The 16,697-nt window shown below is 40.1% G+C and overlaps 3 protein-coding genes and 1 long non-coding RNA gene across 4 annotated transcripts; 3 read left to right on the forward strand and 1 right to left on the reverse strand.

Annotated features, from left to right (window-relative positions):
* Positions 1-96: 96 nt before the first annotated feature.
* On the forward strand, positions 97-16,198 carry LOC116718760 (trypsin-like). Its single transcript, XM_032560984.1, has 6 exons — positions 97-224; positions 14,897-15,089; positions 15,172-15,357; positions 15,672-15,733; positions 15,835-15,959; positions 16,049-16,198. The coding sequence occupies exons 1-6, from the start codon at positions 188-190 to the stop codon at positions 16,196-16,198; spliced, it is 753 nt and encodes a 250-aa protein (XP_032416875.1). The 5' UTR covers positions 97-187.
* On the forward strand, positions 1,254-1,914 carry LOC116718797 (uncharacterized). Its single transcript, XR_004338993.1, has 2 exons — positions 1,254-1,467; positions 1,561-1,914. It is a non-coding gene; the product is annotated as an uncharacterized LOC116718797 (long non-coding RNA).
* LOC116718769 (trypsin-like) lies at positions 4,874-6,654 on the forward strand. The gene is made up of 6 exons (XM_032560994.1): positions 4,874-4,910; positions 5,141-5,333; positions 5,416-5,601; positions 5,918-5,979; positions 6,081-6,205; positions 6,299-6,654. Exons 1-6 carry the CDS (start codon positions 4,874-4,876, stop codon positions 6,446-6,448), a joined length of 753 nt encoding a protein of 250 aa, XP_032416885.1. The 3' UTR covers positions 6,449-6,654.
* LOC116718763 (trypsin-like) lies at positions 12,805-14,417 on the reverse strand. The gene is made up of 6 exons (XM_032560989.1): positions 14,314-14,417; positions 13,911-14,103; positions 13,652-13,828; positions 13,274-13,335; positions 13,048-13,172; positions 12,805-12,954 (listed from the first exon to the last, which is right to left on the reverse strand). The coding sequence occupies exons 1-6, from the start codon at positions 14,348-14,350 to the stop codon at positions 12,805-12,807; spliced, it is 744 nt and encodes a 247-aa protein (XP_032416880.1). The 5' UTR covers positions 14,351-14,417.
* Positions 16,199-16,697: the final 499 nt, after the last annotated feature.

A 16,697-nucleotide genomic window follows, 5' to 3' on the forward strand; every position in this document is an offset into this window, starting at 1 on the left:
AAACCCTTTTCTGTTTTTATAGAGGATCATTTTCACCGCTCATCAGTAAACTACATGATTCTAGTTTCAGGAGCAAAGGCAGATGTGTCTGTCCTGTGATTGGTGGCTTTCTTTCCAACAGGAAGTTGTGAAAAGAGTTTAAAAGCTGCTGCAGGACTGCAGACATTCAGAGGAAGCTGGACCAGCAATGGCTCTGCTGAAGGTTCTGCTGCTGCTGGGACTGGGTGAGTCGGAGACACTGGACACACTGGAGACACTTCCACTGGTTACATGGATGCTGCTGCTCTCTGTGACTCTCAAACTTCCCTCTGCTTTTTAATCTTTAACTGTTTATCCTTTTTCTGTTCCAGCAGCCATCTTTGCACCTGATTTCTGAGTAAAGTCCTCCTTTTTCTTCTTCAGGTGTTTCGGTGAACTCAGATGTTTCTCTGCAGAAGAGAATCATTGGAGGTCAAAACTGTCCTGACACGGAGCGTCTTTATCATGTTCGGCTGGAGAGCAGCAAGGGTGATAATAATTACCGCTGTGGAGGATCTCTGATCCACCCTGAGTGGATCCTGACTGCATCTCACTGCTGGCAGTTTGGACCAGGATGGTAGGAAAAAGACATGAAGACAGTTTTATCTGCGGATGATCAGGTTTTCTGTCTGTTCATTATAATCTAACATTTTCTGTAGGCATAACATAGCAATGTTAAAAGTTCATCCACGGACTGCTGGGCAGCAGAATCAGGTAATCCGAGACAACCCTGTGATTTATACTCACAATGGCCGGCAGCAGGGCATCATATTGCTGAAGCTTCAGACACCAGTAACAGATGTCCCACTTGCTCGGCTACCAGACTGCAGGCGTCGTCTTAAAGCGTAAGTCTTTCTCTGATCAAAAACATGACATCAGGTTTTCTGTCTCCACTCCTCCGGTCCTGCTGCATCTGCTTCAGCACACCTGAGTCAGGTAATCAGACCACCAGCAGAACCAGAACCTGTTTAGCTCAGATGTGTTGGACCAGAGACGCATGTAAAGGACGTAGGACACACTGAGGACTGGAGGTGGACATTCCTGTGTCAGTGGATGAAGTCCTTCATGGATTTATTTTCTGTTCTTTCATTGTTCTTCATAACAATTAATTTTCTACATTGTTATCTTGTATTTTTACACTTTATTCTTATTGTGTTTTAGAGGCGATATTGTTCAGCTGGCAGGAGAGGCAGCAACGACGATTGGCCATAATAATCAGCGAAGTGAGAGAAATATTGAAGTTATGAGAATAAAATCTTTGTTTCTGTCTCTACAGAGAAGGTTGAGTGAAGAACATGTTTATAATTCTCATGTTTCTCTACAGTAAGAAATCCTGCTATTCAAGCACATCTTCAGTGTGTCGACATGAGAGTTGTTCGGGTTTCCCAATTGCATCAAACACATGGGCATTTATTCTATGCTGAAGCACCAAACAAGGATGTATGCTATGTAAGTTTGTTTCTTGAATATCTCTCTGCAGTGATTAGAAGACATTTCTGTTTTACAACATAAATAAATATATTGATATGAATATTTCTACAGGGCGACGCTGGTGGAGCAGTGGTGTACAACGACATGATTTATGGTGTGACTTATTTTAGTGGAAGAGACTCTGTATGTCAGAAACCAACTGCAATCTTTGATGTGTGTGCATACCTGTGGTGGATAAAACAAACAATTGGGCTTAAATAAAACATGAACTATCATGTAATAAAAATCTCATCAAATTTCGTCTCACATATAATTTTATAATTGTATCTTCATCAGTTTGATCCACATCTTTGTAGAATTAGAATAAATCAATAGGTTTTTTTTCTCACCTGATTTTGACCTCCATAATGGAGCTTTCTCTGCATCAGAAATGAAAAATAAATCAATAAATGCATGAAAAAGAAACATTTCCTGGCTGATCGTATTTATTTTCATGGTTCAGTTTGTTCACTTGATATTTTCCCTGAGTCTTAAAATGTGACGAGTTTTAAATCACATGAAGATGAACACCAGAAGTAATTTATTTATTCAGTTTTGTCTTTATTTTACATCAAAAATGAACATGCAGCATCTAAACTCTGCAACTCTGGAGTTACTCTTCCTGATTTAGTTCTAGAGAACTTTAAACTCCAACAAGACCAAAGAGCTGTGCAAAAAATAATGAAACTGAAGTTACATAATGCAACAATTAACAAATAATAAAATCCTAATAATTTAAGATAATCATCACATTTTTAATAAAGATAGAAAGACATAAAAAGTTAAATAATTAAAAACATTTTAAAAGTCAAAATCTGGAATGAAAGACGTTCTAAGAAAATATTTAAAAACCGGTAAAACTAATTAATGGTATTTTTAAAAAAATCCTTCTTAGAGTTTTCCAGACAACAGTGGACCACACAAATTACTCACATTTATTTTTTTTGTTCTGTTTTAACCATTAAAGAATCTCCTCTTCAGTTCAACCTTATAAGCGGAGACACATTGTTGATGTTATCATTATAAAATAGCTTACAATTAAGTATTGGCAAAGCTCAATGTAATTTTCACAGCAGGAGCGTTGTTGTTGGCAGCTGCTGAAAGTAACTAAAAAAGTTACTTTTAATGTAACTGAGTTACTTTCCAAATCAAGTAGACAGTAATCTAACTAAGTTACTTTTTCAAGGAGTAATCAGTAATCCGATTAAAGTTACTTTTTCAAAGTAACTATGCCGTTAACTTGGAGACGCATCCGCCTTCACCAGCTTGGTTCTCAAAGCCGATGATTCTTTTCTTGTTTTTAACTGAAGTTCTTCCAGCTCGAGCTCATGTTTTTCTTGCAGCGCATCCACCTCCGCTTTCAAAGCGGCTCTTTCCACCTCGGCTTCCATCAGCGCCATTGAAGCCACACGGGAACTCTTACTCCCTGCACTAGAAGCTTTACTCAGTATACTGGGCGCTGTCCTGGCTGCCTTGCTGCCTGGTTTAGCTGCGGACCCAGATAGCCTTTCAGAGTCTTTGCCGATCGTTTGCTGCGCAGTCTGTGAGACGCTGTCATCCGGCTCAACGTTACGGTCATGAGATGCCGCCTTTGATTCAACATCAAATGCTGAACATACTTCGCTCCTCTGTGCATCTGGATCTGGCATAGTTACTGGAAAATCCATCCAATTTTTGATTTCATCCAAGAACTGCACAACTCTTTCAAAGTAAAATAAAAAAAATGGAGGTAAAGCTTAAGACTTTCACCTGATTGTTGTTTATTATTACTTACATTTTATATATGTATATTTCTAAACTTTGACTCAATTCCTTATTAAAAAATAAATAATTAGCGGGTTTTCATTCCAAGCTAACAGTCTGCCGTCTTGTTACTCCACGCCACTGATCCTCATCCCTTCTCCCTGGTTTCCTCATGGTCTCTTTGTGTCTCTGGTTTGGGTTTATTCTTATCCCTTGTACTTTGTTTTTTTGTAAGTTTGATTTTGAATTAAATCTACAACAGAACTTTTACATTTCCTGCCTGCTGCATTTGGGTCCACACTTCAACCACACACATCCTGACAGACGGCGGTAATGCATTGGACTTTAAAGCCACTCTGTCCATCATGGTAAGTGTGGAATGAATATATGTAATGTAAACATTTAAATATAATTAAAAATAATTTTTTTAAGAACCACAATAAATCCTAACTTTGTTACAAAATAAATGTCAACAATGGATTTTTTTCCTTAAATCTTTAAGTTAAGAACTAAAATATTAGAATTTTTTTAAAGCCAAAATATTTGCTGGAAGTGGTGCATTTTGTATATATATAGTCATTGGTGGCATAGTTACTTTGAAAAAGTAACTTTTGGCGTGCTGTGGAGGCGTAGGGGATAGCGCGACCCGCATTTGGAGGCCTTGAGTCCTCGACGCGGCCGTCGCGGGTTCTATTCCCAGACCCGGTGACATTTGCAGCATGTCTTCACCTTCTCCTTCCACCTTTCCTGTCAGCCTACTGTCATATAAGGGACACTAGAGCCCACAAAAGACCCCCTGGAGGGGAGAAAAAATAAAAAAGTTACTTTAATTGGATTACTGATTACTCCTTGACAAAGTAGCTTAGGTGATTACTGATTACTTGAATTGGAAAGTAACTAAGTTACATTAAAAGTAACTTTTTAATTACTTTCAGCAGCTGCGAACAATGCTCCGCCACCTGTGAAAATTGCATTGATCTTTCCCAATATTTAATTGGAAGTTATTTTTTAATGGTAACATCAACTATGTATCTCTGCTAATAAGGTTGAACTGAAGGGGAGATTGTTTAATGGTAACGATAGTACAAAAAAAACTTTTGTAATTTATGCGTGTTTTAGTGTGTTACACTATTGTCTGGAAAACTCTAAGAAGGACTTTAGAGTCCCCTCTCCCACCAGCCTCCATGTTCTGAGTTACAACCCTGTGTTTAGTGTCAGAGAGCAGCGCAACTTGTACGCTGCAAAAACAAAATTTACCAATAATTTTTAGTCTATTTTCTAGTTCAAATCTCTCAGTTCACTTGACATGAAGCAAAACTAACTTACAAGTAACTTTGCTGCAAAATATATGAGCTGTTTGTTTTGAGTCAATTCATTAATATTGATAAAAAGTTCTTTCATTGGTTGATAATTTAAGTTATAATGGGGAAATGTTTGGTTAGTGAAATAATATGTCAATGGAACAATAACTTTTTTTCTAGTTTCTTTAGAACGATGAGATGTTAAAATTTCTCTGTATGCAGATGACAGCGCAGATCTTTGTCTGTCCTGTGATTGGTGGCTTTCTTTAGAGCAGGAAGTTGTGATCAGAGTTTAAAAGCTGCTGCAGGACTGCAGACATTCACAGGAAGCTGGACCAGCAATGGCTCTGCTGAAGGTTCTGCTGCTGCTGGGGCTGGGTGAGTCGGAAACACCGGACACACTGGACACACTGGAGACACTTCCACTGGTTACATGAAGGCTGCTGCTCTCTGTGACTCTCAAACTTCCCTCTGATTTTGTATCAGGCTGAAACTTCTTTGCATATAAAATGTGATGCTTTTTAATCTTTAACTGTTTATCCTTTTTCTGTTCTTGTTGCCATGTTTGCACCTGATTTCTGAGTAAAGTCCTCCTTTTTCTTCTTCAGGTGCTTCAGTGAACTCAGATGTTTCTCTGCAGAAGAGAATCATTGGAGGTCAAAACTGTCATGACACGGAGCGTCTTTATCATGTTCGACTGGAGAGCAGCAAGGGTGATAATAATTACCGCTGTGGAGGATCTCTGATCCACCCTGAGTGGATCCTGACTGCATCTCACTGCTGGCAGTTTGGGCCAGGATGGTAGGAAAAAGACATGAAGACAGTTTTATCTGCGGATGATCAGGTTTTCTGTCTGTTCATTATAATCTAGCATTTTCTGTAGGCATAACATAGTAATGTTAAAAGTTCATCCACGGACTGCTGGGCAGCAGAATCAGGTAATCCGAGACAATCCTGTGATTTATACTGACAATGGCCGGCAGCAGGGCATCATATTGCTGAAGCTTCAGACACCAGTAACAGATGTCCCACTTGCTCGGCTACCAGACTGCAGGCGTCGTCTTAAAGCGTAAGTCTTTCTCTGATCAAAAACATGACATCAGGTTTTCTGTCTCCACTCCTCCAGTCCTACTGCCTCTGCTTCAGCACACCTGAGTCAGGTAATCAGGCCACCAGCAGAACCAGAACCCGTTTAGCTCAGGTGTGTTGGACCAGAGACACATGTAAAGGACGCAGGACACACTGAGGACTGGAGGTGGACACTCCTGTGTCAGTGGATGAAGTCCTTCATGAATTCATTTTCTGTTCTTTCATTGTTCTTCATAACAATTAATTTTCTACATTGTTATCTTGTATTTTTACATTTTAATCTTATTGTGTTTTAGAGGCGATGTTGTTCAGCTGGCAGGAGAGGCAGCAACGACAACCGGCCACAATAATGAGCGATGTGAGAGAAATATTGAAGTTATGAGAATAAAATCTTTGTTTCTGTCTCTACAGAAAAGGCCGAGTAAATAGCAGGTTTATGGTTCTCATGTTTCTCTACAGTAAGAAATCCTGCTATTCCAACACATCTTCAGTGTGTCGACATGGAAGTTGTTCGGGTTTCCCAAGTCCATCAGGCACATGGCCATGTATTCTATGCTGAAGCACCAAACAAGGATGTATGCTATGTAAGTTTGTTTCTTCAGTACCTCTCTGGAGTGATTAAAACACTTTTCTGTTTTACTACATAAATAAATATATTGATAGAAAGTTTTCCGCAGGGAGATTCTGGTGGAGCAGTGGTGTACAACGACATGATTTATGGTGTGATCTCTTTTGGTGGACCAGACTACGCATGTCAGAAACCAGCTATCAACATGGATGTGTGTGAATACCTGTGGTGGATAAAACAAACAATTGGGCTTAAATAAAACATGAACTATCATGTAATAAAAATCTCATCAAATTTCATCTCACATATAATTTTATAATTGTATCTTCATCAGTTTGATCCACATGTTTGTAGAATTAGAATAAATCAATAGGTTTTTTTTCTCACCTAATCTTGACCTCCCTAATGGAGCTTTCTCTGCACCTCAGAAATGAAAATTAAATCAATAAATGCATGAAAAAGAAACATTTCCTGGCTGATTGTCTTTATTTTCATGGTTCCGTTTGTTCACTTGATATTTTTCCTGAACTGAGATTAAAAACGTGACATGAGTTTTAAATCACATGAAGATGAACACCAGAAGTAATTTATTTATTCAGTTTTGTCTTTATTTTACATCAAAAATGAACATGCAGCATCTAAACTCTGCAACTCTGGAGTTACTCTTCCTGATTTAGTTCTAGAGAACTTTAAACTCCAACAAGACCAAAGAGCTGTGCACAAAAATACTGAAACAGAAGTCACATAATACAATTAACAAATAATAAAATTATAATCATTTAAAAATAATCCTCACATTTTTAATAAAGATACACAGGAAGCAAACAGCTAAATGATTAAGAACTATTTAAAAGTCAAAATCTTCAATGAGAAGTTTTAAGAAAATATTTAAAAACAGGTCAACCTAATTAATGGTAACTTCTGGTTGTTGCAAATTTTACATTAAAATGATAGTAGAAAATTATCCTCTATTGCAGTGTCATTGTCAATTAAAATTTTTAATTTTAACACATTTTATATATATATATATATATATATATATATATATATATATATATATATATATATATATATAATAACAGAAAAATCACCTGCAACATAAGGAAGTAAAAAAAAATGTCTCTTTTTCATTGTTGAAATTAAAATCTAAATTACATGTTTATTATGTAAAACTTCTCAGAAAAAAACTATTTTTTTCTGAGAAGTTTAAACTTGACAGAAGTTCTCTGTAAATTTTATAGTAACATTTGGAAAAAGTAAAACAATGTTAGTACTGTTAAAATATGTTATTAAATACTTTATTGTTGTTATGTTTTTCACTGATAATATTATGTTTATGTTTGTTTATTTATTTATGTCGAACAAAAGTAAAATCAAGAAAGAAGAAAAAGAAAATAAAAGTTAAAACAGTTATCATGCCCAAGTGACATGCAATTTTATATTATCTGTTTGAAAAGGAGCAGGTAGAAGACATGAGCTCTTATAATGTCCTGCCGCTTTCATACTCATCAATATATAATCAATTAAATGTCGAAACACAAAAGAGACATAAATTATTTCCACCTAACATATTTAAATCTTACATTCTCATGTTTAGTTGTACAATTATCTAAATACTTTTTATATCATCAATAGCATTTATGGACTTTAAATGCTTATCTTATAGAACATATTTCCCAATAAGCTCCTTTTTAAACAGTTTTTTGAGCTGGTTTAGATTTCTACTTTTTTAAACTCATCATTCAATTCATTCCATACATCTACTCCACACACTGATAAACAACAACTCTTTTTGGTTGATCTAATACATTTTTTTTTAAATGTTCTTCTCCTCTTAAATTATAATCCCCCTCTCTGTCACAAAACATTTTTGTATACTGTGTGGAAGTTGATGATTTCTTGAACAATGTCAAGAAAACCCGAGATCATCCCATTTCCCCATGCTGGAGATTTTAGTTTAACAGTAACAATAAATAAGTTACCTATAAAATTGATCACACAAGTGACACCCAGGCCCAACAGTAGACTTAAACTTCAATAAAATCAATCTGGTTGTGTGTGTGTTGTTTTTGTCTCCTGCACACTTTGCTTTAATTCTACTTCTTTTTTTATATCTAATCATAAGAAATCATAATCAGACAGAGAGAGTCGTGAAACAGGAAGAGCAGGTTTGAAAAAAGAGGAAGTAAGTTTCCAGACTGCAGATTTATAAAAACAGTTGAGACTATTCCTTATTTCAAAGCATACAAGTTTTAAAGAATGAAGTCTAAACATTTTGAGTAACTGAATAAGACCCAAAGTAAAATATTTATATTAATATTGGTTTACTTGTGATAATACTTACATTTAGACTTACATTTGTGGGAACACTTACAAGTAAAACAAGTAACTGTAACTTTGGTATCAAATAATTACAATAATAGATTATTCTTGGTTTCTTTTCAGAAGGCCATCTGTAATAACTCACATTAAGATTATAATAAGAGTAACTAATAAGTTATGGTTATCATAAAATTATAAATGAATGCTAAATCAAAGAAACTGAAAGGGTTATGGATGTATTTCATAACTTAATAACCAGAGACCTTCTCTCCTCTGGTCTGTTAACAACTTCAGTCTCAGATCAACTCAGCCCTCCAGGACTGTCAGCAGCAGAAAAAGCAACATTAAACCTATCAGGGACACATAAACTACATTTGCTTTGCATTGTCCCCACATGATGAAAATGATATAGTATGATTCAGTTAAATATATTGTTGAGTAACTTGGGTTGTTGCACAATGTTTTAAGACCTTGTTCAATGTGCCCCTTTTTAACTTTGAGCCCCTACCCCTCCAAAGGTCTCTCCACAGCCCTGTGTCAGTGTGGAGCTGTGTGCATGTGAGCAGATAAAAGACAAAGAGTCATTTTGCTCATGACTGCGTGTTCCTTAAGAGTTTCTTGTAACATTTCTTGTCTATAAAACAACATCACAAGATTCATAGTTTCTTTTACTAAGGACATTTTGGTTCCATTATTTTTTGTTTTTCACAATGTAGCATCAGGGATATTTTTTCCATTTAGGTTTGTCCTTAACTTGATCTTTGTTAGTGTGGCAACACAAGGATATGAAATGGTTTGATTCTCTGCCCCTTAAATGCACATCTCAGAGCAGGGTAAATAGAAGGTGTCAACAACGCCACCTTGGGAATTGCACCCAAGAAAATAGAGCACCAGTAACGCACTTAAGGTTTGTAAACCAATGAGAACAAGACTAGATTCCAACAAAACAATTTACATGTTATTGTTCCATGTTGTTTAAAACACAATTAACATTTAAAGAACCACAGAAAAATAAAGAAACAAAGCAGCAGGGTATCCACCCAGGTGCAGCAGCTTTCCGTCTGAAAAACAAACTACTTAATTGGTGATTTCAGAAAATGGTAGAATGCAAAGAAAGGCATTGTCACTCACCAGAGCTGGATGGATGACTCCACCCCAACCAGAGAGCCCCTTCCTGCCCAACGGTAAGAGGAGCAGCTGGCTAGTATTTTCTATATATGGACAATTTACATGTTTTTTGTACTCTTGAACTTCATGGGTGAATTAAAAAGTACATACTCGTTTCTTAATATCAACTGGGGAGGTGAAATTACAGCCACACCCCAGTACCAAGCAGGAGACCCAGGCAGTTTCTAAATCCAAACAATTTGAGTTAAACAACTGCTATTTCAGGTCTTGCAGGAGAAATATTACTTACTGATGTTACAGATATGACTACTGCCAACTAGTGATGGGCTATCTGAATCCAGACTTCGAGGCGTGTACCGAGTAAAAAGGGGTCATGTCAGATGAAGCCCCACTTCGATGTTTGTGTTGTCTTGCTGAAAACCACTTGACTGGTAACAAACAATGCCTTGCATTGCATGTGTGACATGACTGCTTCATTTTGCATGTCAGTTTTCGTGGCTCTCTGGTGGTGAGAAAAAGTCCTGTAAACACTGTTATGCATGAAGGTGCATGTGGGCACACAGAGCCTGGCTTTGATGCAGCAAAGGCGCACACATTATGCGTGGTTATTCAGGCAGCTGATGGATTCCATGTCAAAACAAACCCCAAAATGCCTTATATCCTTATGACAGGACACGTGTTGGCTACACATCAGTGGCTTTAGATTTAGACTCCGAGTTGACCAGTCAGAAATATTCCAGAAAGAATACGGGAACGTTAAAACAATATTAGTAGCTCAGAAAAAGCCATTTCATAACATTATTGGTCGAATGCAGTGTCAGTCAAAAGGGAGGGGCTCTAGGCTGCCCAATAAAAGCAGTAAACTCTACCGGATACTGGTAGAGTTTAAACCCTTAAATCTCATCCCTGGTAAATAAAATGGAAAAACGTCACGTGGGACGTTTCGATGTGGGTTAAGGTTCTCTAGAACTAAATCAGAAATAGTAACTCCAGAGCTGCAGAGTTTAGATGCTGCATGTTCATTTCTGATGTAAAATAAAGACAGAAACTGAATAAATAAATTACTTCTGGTGGGAGGAGTTTGGAGAGGCCATGGAGAAAGACTTCCGTACGGCTTCAAGGCGATTCTAGTCCACCATCCGGCGTCTCAGGGGGGGAGAAGCAGTGCAGCACCAACACTGTTTATAGTGGGGATGGTGTGCTGCTGACCTCTACTCGGGACGTTGTGGGCCGGTGGGCAGAGTACTTCGAAGACCTCCTCAATCCCACCAACATGCCTTCCATTGAGGAAGCTGAGCCTGGGGACTCTGGGTTGGGCTCTCCAATCTCTGGGGACGAGGTCGCCGAGGTGGTTAAAAAGCTCCTCGGTGGCAAGGCCCCGGGGGTGGATGAGATCCGCCCGGAGTTCCTTAAGGCTCTGGATGTTGTAGGGTTGTGTTGGCTGACGCGACTCTGCAATATCGCATGGACATCGGGGGCAGTTCCCCTGGATTGGCAGACTGGAGTGGTGGTCCCCCTGTTCAAAAAGGGGGACCGGAGGGTGTGCTCCAATTATAGAGGGGTCACACTCTTAAGCCTCCTTGGCAAGGTCTATTCAGGGGTCCTGGAGAGGAGGGTCCGTCGGATAGTCGAACCTCGGATTCAGGAAGAGCAGTGTGGTTTTCGTCCTGGTCGTGGAACACTGGACCAGCTCTACACCCTCGGCAGGGTCCTGGAGGGTGCATGGGAGTTCGCCCAACCGGTCTACATGTGTTTTGTGGACCTGGAGAAGGCGTTCGACCATGTCCCTCGGGGAGCCCTGTGGGGGGTTCTCCGGGAGTATGGGGTACCGGGCCCTTTGATACGGGCTGTCAGGTCCCTGTATGACCGGTGTCAGAGTCTGGTCCGCATTGCCGGCAGTAAGTTGGGCTCGTTTCCAGTGAGAGTTGGACTCCGCCAGGGCAGCCCTTTGTCACCGATTCTGTTCATCACTTTCATGGACAGAATTTCTACGCTCAGCCAAGATGTTGAGGGGATCCGATTTGGTGGCCTTAGGATCTCATCTCTGCTTTTTGCAGACGATGTGGTCCTTCTGGCTTCATCAGGTCGTGATCTGCAGCTCTCGCTGGAGGGGTTCGCAGACGAGTGTGAAGCAGCCGGGATGGGGATCAGTGCCTCCAAATCCGAGGCCATGGTCTTGAGCCGGAAAAGGGTAGAGTGCCTTCTCCAGGTCATGGGGGGTGTCCTGCCCCAAGTGGAGGAGTTCAAGTGTCTCGGGATCTTGTTCACGAATGGGGGAAGAAGGGAGCCGGAGGTCGACAGGCGGATTGGCGCAGCGTCTGCCGTCAAGCGGGCGCTGTACCGGTCCGTCGTGGTAAAGAGAGAGCTGAGCCAAAAAGCGAAGCTCTCGATTTACCGGTCGATCTACGTTCCCACCCTCATCTATGGTCATGAGCTTTGGGTCATGACCGAAAGAACGAGATCGCGGATACAAGCAGCCGAAATGGGTTTTCTCCGTAGGGTGGCTGGGCTCTCCCTTAGAGATAGGGTGAGAAGCTCAGTCATCCGGGAGGGACTCAGAGTAGAGCCGCTGCTCCTTCACATCGAGAGGAGCCAGTTGAGGTGGCTCGGGCATCTGGTCAGGATGCCTCCTGGACTCCTCCCTGGTGAGGTGTTCCGGGCACGTCCCACCAGGAGGAGGCCCCGGGGAAGACCCAGGACACGCTGGAGGGACTATGTCTCTCGGCTGGCCTGGGAACGCCTCGGGATTCCCCCGGAAGAGCTGGAAGAAGTGGCCGGGGAGAGGGAAGTCTGGGCCTCCCTTCTGAAGCTGCTACCCCCGCAACTCGACCCCGGATAAGCGGAAGAAGATGGATGGATGGATGGACTTCTGGTGTTCCTCTTCATGTGATTTAAAACTCATGTCACAGAAAAATATCAACTGAAAAAACTGAACCATGAATATAAAGACGATTAGCCAGGAAATTGTTCTTTTTCATGCATTTATTGATTTATTTTTTATTTCTGAGGTGGAGAAAGCTCCATTAGGGAGGTCAAGATCAGATGAGGAAAAAAAAAACAAATATTGATTTATTCTAATTCTACAAACATGTGGATCAAACTGATGAAGATACAATTATAAAATTATGTGTGAGAACACAGTTAATGAGAATTTTATTTCATGTTTTATTGAAGCCCAATTGTTTGTTTTATCCACCACAGGTATTCACACACATCCATGATGATAGCTGGTTTCTGACATGCGTAGTCTGGTCCCCCAAAAGAGATCACACCATAAATCATGTCGTTGTACACCACTGCTCCACCAGAATCTCCCTGCGGAAAACTTTCTATCAATATATTTATTTATGCTGTAAAACAGAAAAGTGTTTGAATCACTCCAGAGAGGTATTGAAGAAACAAACTTACATAGCATACATCCTTGTTTGGTGCTTCGGCATAGAATACATGGCCATGTGCCTGATGGACTTGGGAAACCCGAACAGCTTCCATGTCAACACACTGAAGATGTGTTGGAATAGAAGGATTTCTTACTGTAGAAAAACATGAGAACCATAAACCTGCTATTTACTCGACCTTCTCTGTAGAGACAGAAACAAAGATTTTATTCTCACAACTTCAATATTTCTCTCACATCGCTCATTATTGGGGCCGGTTGTTGTTGCTCCCTCTCCTGCCAGCTGAACAACATCGTCTCTAAAACACAAGAAGAATAAAATGTAAAAGTACAAGATAACAATATAGAAAATTAATTGTTATGAAGAACAATGAAAGAACAGAAAAGAAATCCATGAAAGACTTCATCCACTGACACAGGAGTGTCCACCTCCAGTCCTCAGTGTGTCCTACGTCCTTTACATGCATCTCTGGTCCAACACACCTGAGCTAAACAGGTTCTGGTTCTGCTGGTGGCCTGATTACCTGACCCAGGTGTGCTGAAGCAGAGGCAGCAGTACTGAAGGAGTGGAGACAGAAAACCTTAAGTCACGTTATTGATCAGAGAAAGACTTACACTTTAAGTCGATTGTTGCAGTCCGGTAGCCGAGCAAGTGGGACATCTGTTACTGGTGTCTCAAGCTTCAGCAACATGATGTCATGCCGCTGGCCGTAAATCACAGGAGCTTGTCGGATTACATGATTCTGCTGCCCAGCAGTCCGTGGATGAACTTTTAACACTGCTATGTTAGTCCTGCATCAAAGGTTAGATTATAATGAACAGACAGAAAACCTGACTATCTGCAGATAAAACTGTCTTCATGTCTCTTTCCTACCATCCTGGCTCAGCCTTCCAGCAGTCAGCTGCAGTCAGGATCCATTGATGGTGGATCAGAGAACCTCCACAGCGGTCCTTTATATTACCCTTGATGTTCTCCAGCCGAACATGATAAAGACGCTCTCTGTCACGACAGTTTCGACCTCCAATGATTCTCTTTTCCAGAGAAACATCTGAGTTCACTGAAACACCTGAAGAAGAAAAAGGAGGACTTTACTCAGATATCAGGAGCAAACATGGCTGCTGAAACAGAAAAAAGGATAAACAGTTAAAGATTAAAAAGCATCACAGATTATATGCAAAGAAGTTTCAGTCTGAAACAGAATCAGAGGAAAGTTTGAGCAGCAGCCTCCCTGGAACCAGTGGAAGTGTCTCCAGTGTGTCCAGTGTTTCCGACTCACCCAGCCCCAGGAGCAGCAGAACCTTCAGCAGAGCCATTGCTGGTCCAGCTTCCTGTGAATGTCTGCAGTCCTGCAGCAGATTTTAAACTCTGTTCACAACTTCCTGCTGGAAAGAAAGTCACCAATCACAGGACAGACAACCATCTGTGCTGTCATCTGTATACACAGAAACTTTAACAAATGTTAAAGTTTCTCTGTATGCAGATGACAGCACAGATCAGTGTCTGTCCTGTGATTGGTGACTTTCTTTCCAGCAGGAAGTCATGAACAGAGTTTAAAAGCTGCTGCAGGACTGCAGACATTCACAGGAAGCTGGACCAGCAATGGCTCTGCTGAAGGTTCTGCTGCTGCTGGGGCTGGGTGAGTCGGAAACACTGGAAACACTGGAGACACTGGAGACACTTCCACTGGTTCAGGGTGGCTGCTGCTCTGTGTGACTCTCAAATGTCCCTCTGTTTTAGGCTGAAACTTCTTTGCATATAAACTGTGATGCTTTTTAATCTTTAACTGTTTATTCTTTTTCTGTTCCAGCTGCCATGTTTGCACCTGATTTCTGAGTAAAGTCCTCCTTTTTCTTCTTCAGGTGTTTCAGTGAACTCAGATGTTTCTCTGCAGAAGAGAATCATTGGAGGTTATGACTGTCATCACACGGAGCGTCTTTATCATGTTCGGCTGGAGAGCAAGAATGGTACTCATATGAAGCGATGTGGAGGATCTCTGATCCATCCTCAGTGGATCCTGACTGTAGCTCGCTGCTGGAAGTCACAGCCAGGATGGTAGGAAATAAACATGAAGACAGTTTTATCTTCAGATGATCATGTTTTCTGTCTGTTCATTATAATCTAACCTTTTCTGCAGGACTAACAGAGCAATGGTAAAAGTTCATCCACGAACTGTTATACATTACATTCAGGTAATCCAACAAGCTCCTGTGATTTATACTGACAACAACCAGCACCATGACATCATGTTGCTGAAGCTTCAGACACCAGTAACAGATGTTCCACTTGCTCAGCTTCCAGACTGCAGTTATCGTCTTCAAAAGTAAGTCTTTCTCCGATCAAAAACATGACTTCAGGTTTTCTGTCTCCACTCCTCCAGTCCTGCTGCCTCTGCTTCAACACACCTGAGTCAGGTAATCAGGCCACCAGCAGAACCAGAACCCTCAGCTTAGCCCAGGTGTGTTGGACCAGAGACACATGTAAAGGACACAGGACACACTGAGGACTGGAGGTGGACACTCCTGTGTCAGTGGATGAAGTACAGATTTATTTTCTGTACTTTCATTGTTCTGCATAATAATTAATTTTCTACATTGTTATCTTGTATTTTTACATTTTATTCTTATTGTGTTTTAGAGGCGATGTTGTTCAGCTGGCAGGAGAGGGAGCAACAACAGCCGGCCCCAATAATGAGCGATGTGAGAGAAATATTGAATTCATGAGAATAAAATCTTTTTTTCTGTCTCTACAGAGAAGGTCGAGTGAAGGACAAGTTAATGATGCTCTTGTTTCTCTGCAGTACCTGCAGCTCCTATTCCACCACAACTTCAGTGTGTCGACATGAGAGTTATTCAGTTTTCCGGCTTCATCCCAACATATGGGCATGTATTCTATGCTTCAGCAGCAAACAAGGATATATGTCGTGTAAGTTTGTTTCTTCAATATCTCCCTACAGTGATTAGAAGTCTTTTCTGTTTTACAACATAAATATTTTGATATGAATTTTTCTACAGTGCGACACTGGTGGAGCAGTGGTGCACAGCACCATGATTTACGGTTTGATATCTGTTGGTCAACCTGATTACGCATGTCAGAGACCAACTGCAGCCCTGGATCTGTGTGAATATCTGGGGTGGATAAAGCAAACAACTGGGATTCAATAAAACATAAACTATCATGAAATATAATTCTTATATTTCATCTCACATATGATTTTATAATTGTATCTTCTTCAGTGTGATCCACATGTTTGTAGAATTAGAATAAATCAATAGTTTTGTTTTCTCTCACCTGATGGAGCTTTCTCTGCCTCAGAAATGAAAAATAAATCAATAAATGCATCAAAAAGAAACATTTTCTGGCTGATTGTCTTTACATTCATGGTTCAGTTTGTTCAGTTGATATTCTCCCTGAACTGAGATTAGAAACATGACATGAGTTTTAAATCACACGAAGAGGAACATCAGAAGTAATTTATTTATTAAGATTTTGTCCTTATTTTCCATCAGAAATGAACATGCAGCATCTAAACTCTGCAGTTCTGGAGTTACTATTCCTGATTTAGTAATGAAACAGAAGTCACATAATACAACAATTAACAAAGAAAATCTTAATAACTTAGAAATAATAGAAAAAGTCATCACATTATTAATAAATATACTA

Source organism: Xiphophorus hellerii, chromosome 4 (assembly GCF_003331165.1).
Source record: "Xiphophorus hellerii strain 12219 chromosome 4, Xiphophorus_hellerii-4.1, whole genome shotgun sequence".
NCBI lineage: Eukaryota > Metazoa > Chordata > Actinopteri > Cyprinodontiformes > Poeciliidae > Xiphophorus > Xiphophorus hellerii.